This window comes from Mugil cephalus, chromosome 6, assembly GCF_022458985.1.
Source record: "Mugil cephalus isolate CIBA_MC_2020 chromosome 6, CIBA_Mcephalus_1.1, whole genome shotgun sequence".
NCBI classification, from domain to species: domain Eukaryota; kingdom Metazoa; phylum Chordata; class Actinopteri; order Mugiliformes; family Mugilidae; genus Mugil; species Mugil cephalus.
In genome coordinates this window covers 25,525,641-25,544,112 of record NC_061775.1, presented here as the reverse complement: position 1 = coordinate 25,544,112, position 18,472 = coordinate 25,525,641, and the positions used below count along the sequence as shown (strand labels likewise).

Sequence of the window (18,472 nt, the reverse complement as noted above, 5' to 3'; positions counted from 1 at the left end):
GTGTAAAAGATAAATAATAAGATAAAAACAAAAAGATAAAAAAACTGAATAGAATAAAGAATATGCAAGTATAGACCCCTTCACGGTTTGTAAACAATGTGATGTTTTTTTAGGGGCGGGGCTTAACTGGATGCAAAACATCTCAAACACTGTAGCTTGTAAACAACTGTTAGCATATTGCAATGGACTGTTTTGTCTGGTCTGTCTTTATCAAGTGAAGCCTCTCCAACAAAGATATTACAAGGAGTAAGTGGAACCACTGTGGAGGGTAACGTAGTAAATGTAACTAATGTTGCACTGGCTCACAGTTAGCATTAGCATTAACTTGTAAGAATCCCCAAATAATGATTAACTTTACTGAGTGCCCACCGTGCAATGGCCAGATATTTACATGTACCCAATTGAGAAATCTAGCATCTTCACGAAAGAAAATTGAAGGTATACAAATGACAAATGTTTGACGCCTTTAACAATGTCTTGAATGGACATGTGCATGATTTGCAATAGAAGAATTTGAACGATGACTTTTGTCCATACGAACACAGAGAGGCTGTCTTTATCAGTTGAAGCCTCTCCAACAAATATATTACCAGAAGTAAGTGGAACCACTGTGGAGGGTTAAGTAACAACTTCAGCCTGGACACCCCTGATACACGGGGTCACCTAGCAGTTAGCATTAGCATTAAGATGTAACAAGAATCCCCTAAATAAGCATTAGCTAAAAATAATTTCAGTCACCATTTAGTCTAAACCATAACGTTATCCAGACTGAAACTGATGATGCATTACATATTAATCTGACCTGATATGAAGTGTGCACTCTGTCTCACTCCCAATCATTTCTTTTAATCGCCAAAGTCAAACCAAAGTTGTCTACGACTGGCAGTGGCTGGTCTGAGGTAAAACTTCAAGTTAGTGTTTTTGATTTTTTAGTTTTGGCACCAAAAATACAGTATGAAGACATTTTCACGGTAGAAACAGTGACAGCATTCGCCTCAAGCTTCCTTCAGTTTTGCCTCCAGCTATATATTGTGACGTCACAGGCTGTGGAGGGATCTAGTGGCATATATACAAAAACTATTAAATTTCACAAATGTCTACCCTGCGGCTCAAAGTGATGATCACGTTAAACTTACACTTAGGTTTGATGCAAATGTTTTATTTTTTAAAAAGTCTGATCCCTCTTTTTTTTTTGCTCCGATTAGACGGATGCTTTCAGGTCTGCTTGCGCTTCAAGGTTTAATCATTAGTTCTGGCAAAGCAGAAGAAATTAATCATTCCATAAAACGTTATCACAAAAACCTTATCGTGTCAGAGTGAAATTCTTCTTCATCTTCTGGAACACTTGGCAGAAACCCAGGTCACGTATTAGGTGAAATAAATAACGAGGATGTCAGACACTGTAATCAGAAGACTAAAATCTAAATATCTATATATTGGTTTCAAGGACAGTAATCAATCATGTTCAGGGATGGAAAATTATTATCCTGGGAAAGATTCAAACTTTCTTTTATGACATAATATCAGAGTTCAGTGATGCGATGCTACTAGGCCTCTATAAATGTGACAGTGTACCGTACATGTACAAGTTCAATTTGTCAGAGATGTCACTAACGTCCTTAGGGGACTAAAGGCCTCTGACCCTTTTCCATCTATTTCTAGGAAGTGTAGTAGTAACGGATGCGTCCATGCGAGCTTCTGACAGTGTTTGTGTTGGCAGCCGTTCCCTCAGCTGCATCTGTTTCCGCTCAGTTTTCCAGTTTTTGCTGACGTTTCTCGGTGATGGACTCTTCACATGCAACTTTCTTCCTTCAAGGCATCTCGCTCTTAGTAGTGATTCAAAAAAAAAAAGGACGAAATAAATGTATAAAATCTGTGAGAAAAATTTGTGAGAGCTTTGTCTTTCCTTCCCAGTGTTGTTTTTCTGTTATTTTACACAACTAACTCCAGAAGTACCTCTGAAATGTTGGGAGAAATGTTTTCCGAAACACATTTTCCCACTACTCCGTTGAGATTTTTATGTGAGTTTAGTTTTCACCACATTTCCTAAAACATATTTAGATAACCCCCTGACATTTGCAGGAATGGTTGTTGTCCTTTCCACTTTTACTTTTTTTGTTCCTGGTTGGTAGATTAGTTGGACACTTAGCATTAAGGGCATCCTGATGAGGCACGACCGAAAGACTGAAACAACCGGGCATTCCAAATTTAGTTGACATTTGTCTATAAAACCACAAACATAGAGGCTGGTAATTAGAGGCTACTCACACAAGCCCTCATCAGTCTGGCTCGCTCTGTAAAAACCCACCCAAGCGCTAGTTGGGTTCCTGCTTTAATTTCAACACTGTCGACTGAAAGTTTGTCCGGAATTTCGCTAAAAACAAGTCGTACAAATGTTGTTGTACATACAAATGAGCTTTCCTCAATGTGTTACATCTTTATTTGTGTTTTATCTTCATCCAAAACAATCCAATCGAAAATTGAGGAGATGGAAAAGCAGCCAGAAATACTGAGGTGGAAACACACTAATACAAAGCAGATGGGTCACAGGTCTTGGGATCTGTAGTAATTACAATTCTAGAGAACACTCAATACGTTTACATGCACGTGAAAAGAAAAGAAAACAAAAACAACTAATTACTGCCTTAATCAGACTTTAACTGGACACCGACAACTATTACTCATCTGGTTGTTGTTTCAAATGACGGTCTGCACCATGAACGACTCCAGTTGTTTATTATATGACGTAATAGGTCAACCAGAAAGGGGGCTGCAGACATATCGCTACCTAGTGTTCAGGAGGAGGACATGTTCCCGTCAGTTACTCGATTTTCTCCGTTGCATGCAAACTGGGACAAGGACCACGTTCAGAATTTAGAGCTTAGCTCGAATAAGATGAATGATTGAACGAATGATGAATAATTTGACTCTAATCTGACCACTTTTTTTCCAGGAGTAGCGATTAATCTGCTGCGTTACTATTTCCAAACCAGTAATCCAATTAAAGTTACTTATCCAAGTAGCTATTTTTCCCATTTTCCTGAATAAAAAGATATATTTTTGCTTTCTTCTTGTGCTTTGGAGAGTGGCGTCACATATGCGACAAGTCACGTTTTCAACAAGAGGACAACTCACGTGTGATACCACACAGAGACGAGCATTTTTGAGCTGGACATACCACCACTATTTTGAATTTGAGTTTCAGCTAAAGACGACAAATATTAAGGTTCGCTGGTGCTGTGCTGGTGACAAAGTCCTGTCTACCTTCAAAAACACAACATCGGGTTTGAATTTGCAGCACGGCACGGTCAAGCTAACAAAGCAAGTCCTGCCAGGTGATGCGAAGCAGAGAGAGAGCTGGAAACAGCTTATGTTACGAGAGTTGAAGAAGTTGGTTGGGCAGTTATGTTGTAGAGGGAATGCTGCTAATGTAACTAATAAGTAACTTTTAATCTTAGCTTACTTTTTAATGCAGTAATCAGTAACCAAGGTAACTGTGGCAACACTGCTGGGGAGGTGCACGTCAGCGGCTGTGTGCACAGTCTGTCTGCACCACCTATAACAATCCCTCTTACATGTACACACAGTGTGGAGGTTTGGTAATCATCCTTGTATTTATGTAGTGATTTTCTTCCTGTTGGTACTCAAAGCACTGAGGGTTCAGTGTCAAGGCATCATTGTCCCAAACCATGTTTTTTTTTTTGGGTTTGCTCGCAAGTGACTCAGAATTTGAGCAACTAATTTCTGTTCTGTCTGTTTAAAAAGGCGTTTAAAAATAAAAACTCGACTGAACTTTAAGAAACTCTACGATTCCAGAGGCCTGCTTTTAATGCCTTTTGGATCCGTTCCAGTTTTCTTCTTAACAGTGTTAATGTGCAGTCTTTTCAATTCCGACTTGGCCCACTTAGACTAGACCGGAAACAGGGCTGTGGAGTTCAACCTTAATATCTGAATCTCTAGACCTCCTCCTCCTCCTCATTTATAAATGAAACCGTAAACTTCATGTTGATTTCCATCGTCTGTTACCCCTTTTTTTTTTTTTTTTCAAACACGTCTCAGTTCAGGACCGTGATCAGTTCTCTCTTGGGCTCTTTAAACTTTTAAAGTGTGAACATAGTCTCCTCGTTGCTAACCCTTGGTGGTTAACACCAAACATGCATGGAACCTGAAGCCCAAGAATGAACCCTTTATTTTTTTTTTTTTACAAACATTCTAACATCTATGAATGAACAAAAACAAAGTGACAATTGAAAGTAATGATGTTTCCTCTTTTATAACAGTGAAAAGACTCAGGGAAGAGTCTTTGGCAGCTCTCCATTCATAGATCCATGAAATTCCATTGTTGTCTGTTAGAATAACTTAGAAGATATTTACACGTATAAATAAATACATCTTCAGGTATTGTATGCATATATATATTTTATGTGATCGACTACAAAACGTACATGAGAGGCTACATCCAGTAATGCATACTCAGCACTGTTAAAGCCCTTATTGATTATTTCTCCCGCCCGTGATATTGAACTGTATTGATTGTTGACTTACAACACTTTAGGCCGTGACGCCAGACTGGCCAATCTGCGCCACAATGAACCCTTGTCAATGCCGTTCAAAACCGAAATAGATTACAGATGATTTCTTTGTGAATTTGTTAACACAATCCATGTTGTTGATGAAGATCAGCTGTTCTTGTTTAGTTCTGTGTGGCCTATTTCTATTTGAGGGAACAATAGGGACTTGTAACATGCTGAATATATTCATTTTGGTTAAGACATAAAATGCTTTTGTTAACAAAAAAAAAAAAAAAATCAGACAAGAGTAAATATAGTCACACTTAACGATTGCTACATTCAGCTAAATGTATATATTTGGGAAACATTGCACACCAAATCCACCGATACATCCTTTCATATCTGAGCCGAGCGTCAGCTGGCGAACACCTGTGTCTATTACATAATAGAGGAGTGAATAATAACTCGTGGTATGTACTCGTTTGACTGATTTATTGATCTAAACCCCGTGATAGAATGATTTTAATCAGTATCCACTAGAGCATAGGTCTTCAACAGGGGGTCTGCAAATGTACTGCAAGGGGGGGTTGCAGAATCTTTAGTTGTTTAAACATTCTTTAAAATATTCTTTTAATTTTCCCCCACAAATTTATATTTCTTTACATACACATTAGCATGAAACTGACATATTTTAGTAAAGGGATAAGGGACGGCTTAATGATAATACTAATGTGTATAGAACACATATAATAGGTTAATCTCTCCATCAGTTTGGGTGTCCTCGGCCTGAAAAATGTTGAAGACCCCTGCACTAGAGGTATCGCCGAGTGCTGCAAACTTGCAAATTCTGTCTCCCATGCATTTTTTTTTTTTTTATTTTGCACTAAAACCAGGTCCTGGACCTGTTTTAGTGACTCGCTGGTATTTACCGCATGGGAAAAAGACCCTTCTCTTTGTAAAACCACTGCCCTGTTTACTTCATTTTCTGAGATTCCCTCCTACTTGATATTCCCATCTTAGCAACTTGCAGTTTAGCGGTAGCCAAGGAGCTAGACCGCCGAGCCAACCAGCCAGCACCGTCCTCATGAATGGCTCTCACAGGATGCTTTCGCAAACCTAAAAGTGTGGGGTTTGGTGAAAATCCAACATCTACACCAGTGTGTGAGAGAAGAGTGGAGAACAGATGAGGAGATATTTGAGTTAAGTTGATACTATTTCAGTATGTTAGATACATATATATTTTTTTATTATTAAAATTAGAAAATATTTGGTCCATGCTGGAAATCATTACAGGGAATTCACTCACCCACTACTCCCAAAGAGAGACACAAAACAGACAAGTCTTTCCCAAGCACTGAAAATAACATTAATACCTTTGAGCCTCTTGTTGAGGAAGCTACAATTCACTTAACAATGAGTCTGACATCCATCTGTACTACTCTATAATACCAATGGACACTGCACAAGGACTGAACATTTCTGCTGTAAAAGCTGAAAGTGTTTCCATGAAAAAAAAAAAAAAAAAAAACTTTTAAAAGGTTTTCGACTGAGCTTGGACTTTGTAGACTCAGATGTATCCACCAGTGTATAGAAAGTGTGGCAGTGTTTAGGCCTGAGGTGTTCAGTAAATGTGAATAATGTGAATAATTGATATCTGTGATGATATATTGTTACAAGACAATGACCAGTGGAGCTCTGGTGTACAACTCAGCCCCGGGGTAAAGCTTTGCTAACTGTATGTGTTGTGATGCTGTGGCTAGTAAGTGCCAGGCACTACTACACCTGGATTACAGGTTTTTTAGAACGGTAAGTAAGTTTTCAGGCTGTGTGAACACCGCACGATTATAGCTGGTCTACTTTGGATGTTTTGGGTTTTCCGCACCAAATTGTTTTAGGGTTAATTTTTGAAGACGAAACAAAAAAAATGGCGGCCAGAGAAAATGATGGAGTCGTCTTCTCCTTCTCACGCGGGCCAACGTTACTGGAGCGAAGCCGCTCTGTGTCAGAAAGTTATTTCAGGAATAGGCTTCAAAATGAATTGCAGTCGATGGGTTCGCTGACACACGGAGGTGAATCTGACTCCAAGAAGAGCAATCTCTGTATGTGCATTTTAAAACGTGGGCCTAATTTAAAATCTTGTGTGTGTTTTCAATGTTTGTTCCTGAACTTCTTCCTTTTGTGTGAGAACCAATCAAGTTTTTACATGTTTTACATTTCTACAACTGAGGCGACTCTTACGTCTCTGAAAGGACAAGGAATTTCATCAAGGCTCCTAATTAGGACAGAAATTCAGGAACATGTATGAGTGTGCGTGTGTTTTGCGGTGGGGAGATGGTGCTATTTCAAAAGGCAGTTTGTCTCTTTAACTGAATTCAAAACTTTTTTTTTTTTAGATTTAAATTTCTTTCCCCTCATGATTTGAATTTGGTAAAAATAAAAGTCCTCAAACTGTTTTACACAGTGGCCGTTTATTAGAAAAACTTAATCCTGATTTTTTTTATCATGTTAAGAAACTGCTGTTTGAAAGTAACCCCACCTTCCCACCCCGGCTCCTCTGAGTCCTGCTTTAGTTGACCAGGAGGTCCTGGTACTGCTCGGAACGGAGGAAACGACTGAAGGAGTCTTTCTCCATCAGGGCGAAGATCCTCTTCTGGGCCAGGTCGAAGGTCCCGGGGGAGAGGTCCACCAGGTTCCTCAGGGTCACATCCTTGGTGAAGTGGTCAATGTTCACCTGTCGAGGGGGGAAGAGACAAGATGTTTGATAAGGGATGAGGAAACGTCGTGCACAAAAAACAACAAGACCTCCCATACGTGGAATCAATAAACCAGCTATGCTTCTCTCAGCACTGCGTCACGTCAAACTGTCTGCCGCGGGAAAGGTCAACACGTTTTCCTTCCTCAAATACTGACATTTGGTCAAAAAGATACACATCAAATTTGCACCCATCTACTGGAGTCTGCTATTTGTCATTAGTTACTTTTTTCCAGTTCAGTTTTATTTTTTGCGCAGTGCAGGGTTGAATTAGAAGGAAAACATGTTGCTGCCTGAGAAGGAGCAGCAGTGATGACAGCAGTGCACAACCTTTGGCTACGGTTTTCATGGCATCTAATACTCTGAGTCAACTGCAAGCAACAAGAGCAGCTTTTACAAGAGCGGCGTCTCTAATGAAATACTATTTGATGTCCGGGTGATGAAAGTGGGCTTGAAGTGTGCAAGCTGCATTGTCAGTAAGCCAGAAGACAATTCAAAAACAAATCAGGTCCAGCTGATTTAAAACAGTCTGTGATGGATCTCAGTTGAAAACTGAATCTGAAAACTAATTCCAGGTTCATGGCGTTTACAGGCCAAGACTAACGTGTGCCACCCCCCGATTAAAAGCAGTAAAAATCTGTCGTAGAGTATATAGAAGGGGTGTTGTGAAGTATAGACCCACGATTTGCAATGTTTTTGAGGGGCGGGGCTTAACTGGATGTGCACGTGATGTCACAGCACGTGAAGTCTCCATGGTTACGGCCACTGAGTGGCAAAAGGCATTAGTTTGAATCAGAGGCTGTAATAGGGTCTAAATTGTAAAATAGTGGAGAGACGGATATCTCCAGACTGCCAAAGAAAAGAGAAGTAAATGGATCGCTGCATTACGAAGAAACACCTGGAATCCAGGCACTGAAACGCGGCGTAAGTTTGTAGATGTTGTTGTTTTGGCGTAGTTATGGCCGACAGTAATTATTTCAGCTCCAACAATAAATAACAATAACACAATGAACTGAATATTATTGATTACTCCTCGTCATCCTTTTAACGTTACAGTATTTTATGGCTAACATATCAGACCAAATGATGATGCATAACATTATGACCACCCTCCTCATATTGTGTAGGTCTCTCTTCTGTCTCCAAAACAGTCGTGACTCCTCAGAGAATGGACATGGGCCATAGTGGGGTGTCCACTGTTTTTAGTGGGGGGGCTTTGGGTCCTATGGGTTGAGGGGGGGTACCTGGTCTGGTGTAGGTGCGTCGTACCTCGTATGTCTCAGACCATTAAATTGTTCCAAGATGGTCAATGTTTGTGGTTTTAATGTTGGAGCTGATTGGTATAATTACGTACTCCAAATCTTAATTTTTTTTTCTTTTAGCATATTATTAAAATGGAAATTCAAGTGGAAATTCCTTGTATTTCAGATCTGATTGTCAAACTTCCTGGACCTGCAATAAAAGGCCGCATCCATGACGGTGATTAAAAGTAAAAAAGAAAGAAACAATCATTAATCAGTGTTGCCGGATTCGGTGCCAGGAGCCTCAATCAAAGAACAAAAAGTAGTCCTTTTAATTTGCTATAACAACAAACTGAAGTCCGTGGAGCGTTTAGCCAAAAGAACGGCACGTTCCTCAGAAACGTCCTCAAAAAAATGTTGTGAGCACGTGTTTTTCACCTGCGTGTTCTCGTGCCTGCGCTGTTTCAGTGGCATGCAGCAGCGTCTCGGTACATTCTCCTCATGTAACCTCATCTGTTTGCAATCAAGCCGTCGCCTTCACACACGTTTGTGCCCTGATTAGATAAAGGCTCTCGCTCCTTAGGACGTATGCAAATCGTTACATAGGCTCCTAGTTTGTCTGCAAACATTTACCCGTAAACTGAAATGTAGACATTTGGACTGAGTTACTCATACTGTATACCTCCGTCCTGACAAAATCCCTGCTTCTTTTTTTTGCACTCACACCTACGGCGTCAAACATGTGAATTAAGCACGCAGGACCGAAACAGATTAGATCTTAAAAGTGGGATATAAAGTCTCTTCCCTGCAATCATTAAAGTAATCTGTGAGTGCGGCTAATTGCGGCATAATTTATATTTTCACCAAATTTCTACTATTTAATTCTATGCGACTAATGTGCAAACTAGTTTCAGTGGCTGTGGTTTCATATTAAACTGAAATGAAACACGTTGTGTCCGTTTTTGACGTGAAGCCACCCTCATGTGTTTGACTGGAAGATGAACCATTTCTATTCCCCGTGGTGTTGAGTTTATATAAAGTCAGCGGAGAACCCTGACCTCTCTGGGTCCCTCGGACTGGATGAAGTCTTCGTAGATCTTCTTGGCCTTGGCGGACATCTTCACGGGGTTCTTGATCTTCTTGAACTCCTCACAGGCCATCCAGAACTCGATGTTCTCGTCACTGAACTCGGACTGCAGGAAACTGCGGAAAGCAGCCAGGCCGTCTGATGGAGAGAGACGGGAGAAGGTCAGAGAGAGGGAGAGGAGGCGGGGGGGGCGATTTTCAGTGTGCAATTCTGAAACTTGTCTTACTGATTAAACAAAAACAGAAATGAACTTAAGTGCGGACGTGTGAAAGCGGTGTCATATTCCCAGAAAGGCCACTGAAATGCAGGCTTAAGAGAGAAAAGGGCTAACGTGATATTCCCTCCTCCTCAGAGCGTGTCATTTAATTTAAGAGCCTGTAAATCACTGCGGGTGAGTCTTTACTTGTTGAAATGTCATATCACCACATACAAATGTGTTTTCAATTTGTCCTCCCATGAGATGACACTCCACTAAACTATAATAACGAACAGCAGCACAAGCTCTTATCCTTGACGGCAGCAAAAAGAATAAATGGGTCACGGATTGCTTTGTTTTTTTATGTAATAAATGAGCAACAAAGAAAAGAATCACCTAGAAACTAAAAGCTGGCACAGCCCTTAAAAAAGAGGTGCAGATGCATATTTGGTATCTGTTATAAAATGAGCGAATTTAAAAATACATTTAGACAAAAGGGTCAAAAAGCTGCATTATTTGTGCAGTCACAAAAAGTACTCGTGCTGCTCATGCCCAAATAAAGGTCCGATATAGTGCTTGATAAAACAAACACTCAATTTCGGAGAAGTCCATTGTGGTTTAACACAATGCCAGAGAAAGGTCCCATTGTCTGAACGAGCATGTGCTACAGATGATAAGGGTCCTGCCACGGCCTCGGCCTTTTATCTCCCATCTAAATGGCTACTTTGGTTCGGAATAGCTAGAGTTGCAATCAAGCGGCGGCTTTTTTGTCAATTTTCTTTTTTTTTTTTTTTCCTCGGAAGACGTTTAAGTACAAGGACACACAAAAAGAGAAGCACACGCACAGGGACTGATGACAAGCTGTTTGTGTGTCCGAGGTGAAGCAACAAGAAACCTTAGCTGGACCTTAGTTTCATCAGTTGCTCAAAAAAAAAATGAAACTGAAACTATCAATTAATGATGAAAGAACTGTTTGGAAATTTGACACAATTGTGTCCTGTGCAGCCTTCTTGTGTTTCCTGTCGCATGCTCGACGTTGCATCAGGCACTTTTTTAACTTTAAAGCAAAGGAAGTTGGCAGCTTCGTGCATGAGAGGAAATAACTCACTGAGAATCCCATGAGGAAAGAAGCCATAAGGAATAATGTATTTATCTCGTGTAGATAAATAATCACAGCAACCGTGCGGTAAATCAGCTCTGGTTTAGAATTCTCCCTGGAGATGTAACCATAGCATATGTACTGAAGCATGCAAACACTGGAGAAACATACATGTCTCTGGCCCAGACTGTGCTGCAGGAGGCACTTCCAAGGGTCTTTTTACCACCCACAGAGGAAATGTCTCTCTGTTCCCATATCAGCTGGTCGGTAGCATGCGTACGTGGCTCTGGTTTCATGCGCAGGGAGGGAACTTAAGTGACTTTTTAGCTGGAGAGTTTACACGTACGGCCAAATACCATTAACCATTAGGGTTAATCATCAGTCTTTGCTGGCTCGCCGCGCATTCTCTGAGGTAAACAGCAGAGCCAGAGGCTTGACGTCTGGTATTCGTGCTGCTCGTAAATGTGTTTTCATCTTATACAATGTTTATATTAGCAGATTATATCATTACGTAACAGCTTTATTTTAGGAGGACAGTTTACTTTTTCATAACTGTGCTCATTTATTGTGATTTTTTTTCTTTTTTACACTGTGGCCGTTGTCTTTTTCTGATCATTTAGTTTTTTGAATTTTATGGCAGATGTTTCTTCAAAAAATCTCTGTTTTGTTGGGACGGACGTGCACGGCGTCCATTAATAAAAACCTCATAGTCGTTACCTTTATCACCCAATTACAACGCCACGGACACACAGATGGTTTCCATCCAGCAGCCTTACAGGACATTTGATTTATTAGCCAAGTCCTGCAAGGTGTACTGTACCTGTTTGAACAGTGTGCCAGAAAGTCATCAGGCCTCTGGCGAGGCATGTTTTCCTCGTTGGCACAGGTTAAACTTAAACCAAGTGGTTATATAATGACGACCGGTCATTGAAGTGAAAGATGCAAACTAAAGCAAGGACACTGTGACGTGCAGAGATAGGCTTCCTTGAATCGTAACAAGGACAATTTTGTGCGGAGATAAACCTCAACTCCAATTTATTTATTTATTTATTAAGGTAATAGATTAAAACTAAAGATAATGTGAGAAGTAGATTAATTATAGACTTCTGGAGTAATGTGGAAGTGTTTGAATTGTATAGAAGATGAAATTTTCAAAAAATTTCAAAATTTTTTACATTTTTCATATCAACCTGAATCTTTACGCTAAAATAAGTAGATTCTATTTGTATTAATCTGGGAATCTGATACCACAGTCACAATGGGCACAATATGGGAAGTCGCTCAACAAAGAAAGGTTTACAGTTTCTGGTTTAAATTGTGTTTATGTGCAGTTATGGGTTGGGAAACCAGGAAAATCAATGGAAGTCAATAAGTGTGAATTTGAACGTATGAGAAAAAGTGCGGAAGAAGAAGTATGGGAGAGACGAGACCTACAGCTGTTGTTCAGGACTCTGTCCAGACTCTCACGCCACTGAGCAGCTTCATCAGGAGTCGGCCTGTACCCAAGAAAAAAAAGAAAATCAGCATCTTCAGAAGAACTGGTCTGAAACGTCCCCAGAGTAAACAAGACTGACATCACACGGTGGTTAGTTGTTCTGGGAAAGGTTCGAGTGAGTCTTATCTGCGGCTAGGACTGGATGCAATTTGAAGATAACGGCATAATTAAGCTCATTTATTTAAGTCAGGATGGTCACGATGCAGAACTGCTTCTGGCACGAAGCAAAAACTGTGATAGTAGCGTAAAATGTATGGTTCTTTTTAAGGAAAAGAAAATGCCCTTTCATTTCATTGGTTGATGGCTAATTGGACAAAGTTAAAGTGCTTCACCGCTTCACGCTTCAGTTCAATTTCAGCTATTAGCAATGATAAAATACACAACCCTTTTTCACCGTTAAATGCAATGGAAGCAAAGCTGGAAAGCATCAAAACTGTATTTGAATACCCATTTGGCACATGCTTCTAGTCACACAACACCACACTGAAAACTTCTGAGAGCTCAGTTTCTGCTAAAAGCCTGCAGAATGTTTCCTGGGAACAGATTGCACCTGACGTCCTATCAGCTGGAAGCATTCAGGCGCCGAGCCGAAGCTTTTAGATACGGGGACAAAAGATCGGTTCGGAAACAACCTCGAACAACAACAAGAAAGAAAAAAGTTGAACGAAGCAGCTGCGGCGTATTTTTATAAGAGTTAGCCGATGAGTGAAGGGCTTTGCAAAAAGTAAACTTTTGTTATGTTAGCAGGGTTTCCATAGAGACTAACATGATGTCGAGCAGATTAAAGGGCAGAGAACTATACAGTTTTCTCATCTCGTACAGATTTTCAGCTTTACTATAAATTCAATTTAATCCTGTTTTCATCGTACAAACAGCTGCTTCCCACCAGCTAAAGAGGGACACTGTCCCCTCACCAGACTTCCATATAAAGCTATGGCAGCAAGAAACAAACGCTCATATATAATTTAACTCTCGGTGGCGCATCGTAAAACCGAATCATCTCGGCCTTGGTTCCATCTTGCGCTGACGTCCGGGCCTCCCCGGCGCCTGGAGAGGCTCAGCTCCAGCTTTTGATCTCCACGTCTTTCACCTGCTCTGCTCTGCTGCGCTCTGGACTCCCTCTTCACCACCAGCCAGTGCTCAGACACACACACACACACATTCGACAGGAACACTCACTTCTGCAGCTTCTCCGGCTTCTTCTCAGTCTTCTCCGGGTAGGGGATGATGAGGTCGATGGCATTTTCTGGCTTCTGCAGTAAAACTCCCAATTTCGACTTGATCTCCTTGGCCCTGGTGGGTGAAGGGGCAGAATGGGGGGTGGGTGGGGGAGCGTTAAGGAGCCGAGGTGATAATAATCAAGTGTTTGTTTAAACTTTCCAGATTTTTATCATGCTCTGTGTAACGGAGTCGCAACATTAAACTCAATCTCAGCTGAACAATTTGTCAAACGTGGAGTTTTTAGCGTGTGGCACTAGGAGAAGAAGTGCTTTTAGTCTTAATTGACCCAGTTAAACCTCTTTATCTCATAATCGGTGTCACAATTTACTCTTACATCTCCGTGTTCTTCAAAACAGCATCACACGGCACAATTTTATTAACGCTGTAATTAATAACTGATCTAATAATTATTCTGGTTCTTTCTGAGTGTCAAAAGGACGATAAATCGTGCAGTGATGTGACATTTACTATTTAACAAACAATGCGAACAGCTTCGCCTTTTAAAATGTTAATCAGATTATAACAGACCTCCACTTAGGCTTAAAGTGCGAGCAATACAATCAGTGGTTCTGTGCTACGCTGATTAATCCGCATAAGCTATTGTAAAACTCAAAAAGCAAAGCATACGTACAAAAATAAAAAATAAAGATAGAATAAAAATTCAGTTCATAAATTCAAAATTAAAAAGTTTTTAACGAAATTAGCTTTTTCTGCTCTTGAGTGAAACAAAAATAGGTCTGAGGTGACAGTCAGAGATAAAGGTAAAGGCAGCTCGGTCTCACCTTTCGATGCAGGTTTGGGGTAGGGCGGCTAATCCTTTACACATTGTCCGACGGTTTCTGCTTTAGTGTTTGAAGAGTCAAGTCAGCTTTTCCGACACTGTGAATCTCAGAGTTCCTTTTTGCTTTCTGACTCTGGCTCTCAGCTCATGGGGAGTTTTATACTGACGCCCTTTGGGCTGTGGGCCAACAGCTAAGCCAATCAGACTGGAATGTGTGCAGGACGGGCAGCAGCAGCAGCAGCAGCAGCAGAGGAGCCTGGCTGGAGGAAGGTTTTTTTTTTTGTTTGTTTGTTTTTTGTTCTTTCAGATGCGAATGGTTGTTTGCTTTGAGGTTGTAATTAAGCAGCAGATCCAGGACTATTGTGCAAGGTGCAGTAGGGACATGTATTTAATTAACATTAAGAGCTGTTAGTCACACACTCTTCTTTTTTAAATATCTACATCTCTAAATTACTATGTTAACAAATGCACATGCAGCATTTACTCCCCAATAACATCCCCAAAATCCACACACTTCCATATCTCGGTTGCTCATCATATATTTGGCCCTTTACACGTGCAAAATGTTCAAACGTGCTTTAAGTGGAGCACTTTCAATGTTGCCAAGCTCAACAGTTTCTGTAAAGTTTGACATTTGTGATTAAATGTTATCACGTTGATATAATAAGAGGAACTTTCATACCAGTGTCAGAGGGAAACGTTTTCCAATACGGAGCCAACATTCAGAAATAAAAATTAAAAAATAAAAGGCTTCTGAACCCCTGAGTGATGTGCCTGGATTAAAGCAGACGGCCGATTTAAAACAGCCTTATAAGCACAAAACATCCAAATGCAGAAATCATTCAACTCATTTAAATCAGGAACTCTACAACTATTCGTTTTAGGACGTAAGCAGCCATCTGATGCGCTCAAGAGGACGTTTGCAATTAAAAAAAACGTTATTTAAACGTAAAGTCATGCCTTCAACTTTGAGATCCCTAAAACTGAAGAGCACCAGAGGGTTTGCTCATTCGTTTTAGGAAGTGGAGTCCTGTTTCTGTCATTGCATCGTTTGTGTGTGCACCACTTGCTGAATTTAGCAGGACATCTTATAGGGTAAACTTTGCAGACAAACCAGTAGCAGACAATGTGGACTGTTGGTTGTAGATGTGTCACAAAAGGCTGTTTGTAGCGTCTAAGTTTCTCGTGCAACTTCGTCTCCCAGTTACCGCTTTTAACTAAACAGTTTATCCGACTGCATTCAGTGGTGGAGGTCACAGCCGACTTGATCCTGTTGGAGTAAAAATAAAATCTCAAGTAAATAAATAGAAGTGTTACACTCATGAGCTGCATCAGTCGACGGAGGATGGTCGAGGTGGATTTGGATCCGGACTGCAGCCTGCGAGTTTTGCGGTACTTTTTAAAGTTAAGAAAAAACTTTTTTTTGGTTAATGCAAACATTTGTGTTAAACCAGATCCCATCTTAATGTTAATCAAGAGTTGGGAGGGCCTGCGCCGTCAACATTTTGAATGATGTTGTAGCAGATGGCGAGCAGATGCTGTAACGCAAGACTAGGGAAAACGATGTTACAAGAAACATAATGCATGAGGCTGTCTGTGCACAGAGTGATCACTAATGCTGTTCTTTTTTAGCAACAAGTAGACAAATGATAAACTTAATCTATAGGTGAGTGTCCATAATTATACCCAAACCCTTACATATTTATTTTACTTTGCAGATCCTTTATGTTAAAAAACAGACATTTATTTGATATCATTTCACATTTTTCCCCCTTAAATGTTTCTTTTTCATATTTTCTTGTCTTGCAATGATAAGAGTGAAATCCTGCAGCGACATGAAAAGACACGTTTTATTTTTTTGTTTGTGTAATTTGTACAAACTGCAGGATGTCTGCTTCTAACTTTTAAATATGTCACACACTGAGAACACATTACATCTTATATAATGCTTAAATTATTACACTACCAGTCAAAAGTTTGGACGCACCTCACTCTCACTAAACTGAGTGAGTGGAGTTCATTCATCAGTTCGTTTTATTCACGATGAGCAGAGGGTCGATAAAATATTTTGCTTACTGCAAACTGAAAAGTTTAACCTCGAATTTATTAAACAGCAGGAAGGAACTGCATGAATGCACTATGATATGTAATACAGTCGGATAAATCCACAGATGAACTTATAACACGAGTTTTCAGGGAACAGCTGTTTTTATTCGGTTTTATCCTGAATCAACCCTCCAAGGTTGAAAGCGGACCATTCTGCTGATTAAAAAGCTGTCAACTGACAAAGTATTGTTATTAAGAAATTACTGATGAGCGCATTCATTTATTACTTCAAGGACTCTGAATTGGAAACACACAGAAGTGGATTAAGAGCATCCACACATGAGCTGGATCTGCTGCTAATGATGGTGTTGAAGTGCACCGACTTAACTTAAACTAAAAGTGACTTGAATCAGAACAAAAACTCATTTAACAACTTCCTTCCTAACAACTTTCCAACAGACTGGTCTAATAAGATTAATAATCTGGTCAAAAGGAAGACGTTAAGACCTAATAACCATGCAGACACTTGATTTGATTTTGATGTTTTTGATTGATCTTTCTGGTTGGAATAAATCCATTCTGTCTGCACAGGTTTGATTCCTGTGGGGTGAACATGAGAAACGAGCTTCCAGGAAGGATAGAAACCTGGAGGCTGCAAAACAACCGGCGTTTTATAGTGTTTGCTTGGGTTCTCTTTGCTGTTATGTCTCTCTTCACCCTCATTGACCTTGCAGTGGAAGTTCATGGTGTCTTTGGATGATGCCGCATTGGCTTTATTGGCTTAACTAGCCACACTTAGCAAGAGGCATGGCTGGAGGGGGGTCAGGGGATACCACCCTTGAGCTGCAGAAGCTCATCATGTCTCACCATAGACTGAATCAATATGGTCAAACTGGCACTATTTTCCCGGGCGGCGCTATCTTGCAAGTTTGAAGCCAGAGTCCGAGATTTATCTCTGCTTGATTGTACTTATTTATTAATCAATTAATTTATTTTTTACAACTCTCAGTCGGTACGTTTACATGCATGTAAGAAAAAAAATCGAATTATTGCCTTAATCCAACTTAACAGGACAACTTAAGTGCATGTAAACAAACAGAAAATGTGACTGACATTTATACGGCTTAATCAGACTTTAACTAGACAATGTGTGTGTGTGTGTGTATGCGCTGCAACCGCTGCACTGTCGTACAACCCTGGAACAAAAACATCCAAGAAAGCTCGTCGCAGAAGAAGAAGAAGGTAAACAGAGCTGGTAGAAGAAGGACCTGACGGATAGCGCCATCTTATCTGCACCAGAAGTAGTGACCATTACGTATGACATTAAAAAAGCTGAACTATCATCCATCTGGTTGTTGTTTCAAACACCAGTCTACCACATGAACAACTCCAGTTGTTTATTACGTGACGTAATAGGTCAACTCGAAAGGGGGCCGTATCAACCAGCTGAAAAGACACATATCGCCACCTAGTGTGGAGGAGGAGGACATGTTCACGTCAGTTATCTAATTTTCTCTGTTGCATGTAAACTGGGCCAAGGGCCACATTCAGAAAGTGGAATTTCAAACATGGCATTTGTCCACTTGAAACATGCATCAGCATTATATAAACTACTTAATACGGAAGTAGAAACCAAGAAAGATTAGTTTTTATCCATCCTGCGCCGCCTGTCAGCTCAACTCTAAGCCTTAACTGGACTTTAAAATATTGTATATTCATGTATATACGAGCTACCACCATGAAGTTTACATTTCAAGTTTTTAAGTTTGCGTGCTGTGTGGAATTATCACAGTTTCTACTGTAGTACTTTTTTTTAAACTACTACTGCAGGTGCAAAAATACGTTTTGCTGTGCATTGTACCATGAATAACTTTGCATGTGACGAGTAATTTGACAAGCCCCGCCCACTACCATGAAGGGGGTGGAGCTTATGATATATAATATATTGCAGCCAGTCACTAAAGGGAGCTCTACTTGCTTTGGCTTCACTTTTGAGGAGCTGTTCCACCATCCATCTTTATGCCGTCTGTGTGTCAACCATTA

At 40.3% G+C, this 18,472-nt stretch overlaps 1 protein-coding gene across 1 annotated transcript; it reads right to left on the bottom strand.

The window, feature by feature from the left end:
* Positions 1-4,170: 4,170 nt before the first annotated feature.
* Positions 4,171-14,501, bottom strand: rgs5a (regulator of G protein signaling 5a). Its single transcript, XM_047587006.1, has 5 exons — positions 14,385-14,501; positions 13,561-13,674; positions 12,321-12,382; positions 9,563-9,729; positions 4,171-7,242 (listed from the first exon to the last, which is right to left on the bottom strand). Exons 1-5 carry the CDS (start codon positions 14,426-14,428, stop codon positions 7,078-7,080), a joined length of 552 nt encoding a protein of 183 aa, XP_047442962.1. The 5' UTR covers positions 14,429-14,501; the 3' UTR covers positions 4,171-7,077.
* Positions 14,502-18,472: the final 3,971 nt, after the last annotated feature.

Coding starts and splice junctions, on each gene's coding strand:
- rgs5a (XM_047587006.1), bottom strand. CDS start 14,428: ATGTGTAAAGGATTAGCCGCCCTACCCCAAACCTGCATCGAAAG. Junction 9,730..12,320: donor CAGAGTCCTGAACAACAGCT/GTAGGTCTCGTC, acceptor TCTCTCCATCAG/ACGGCCTGGCTGCTTTCCGC. Junction 7,243..9,562: donor AGTCCGAGGGACCCAGAGAG/GTCAGGGTTCTC, acceptor CCCCCTCGACAG/GTGAACATTGACCACTTCAC.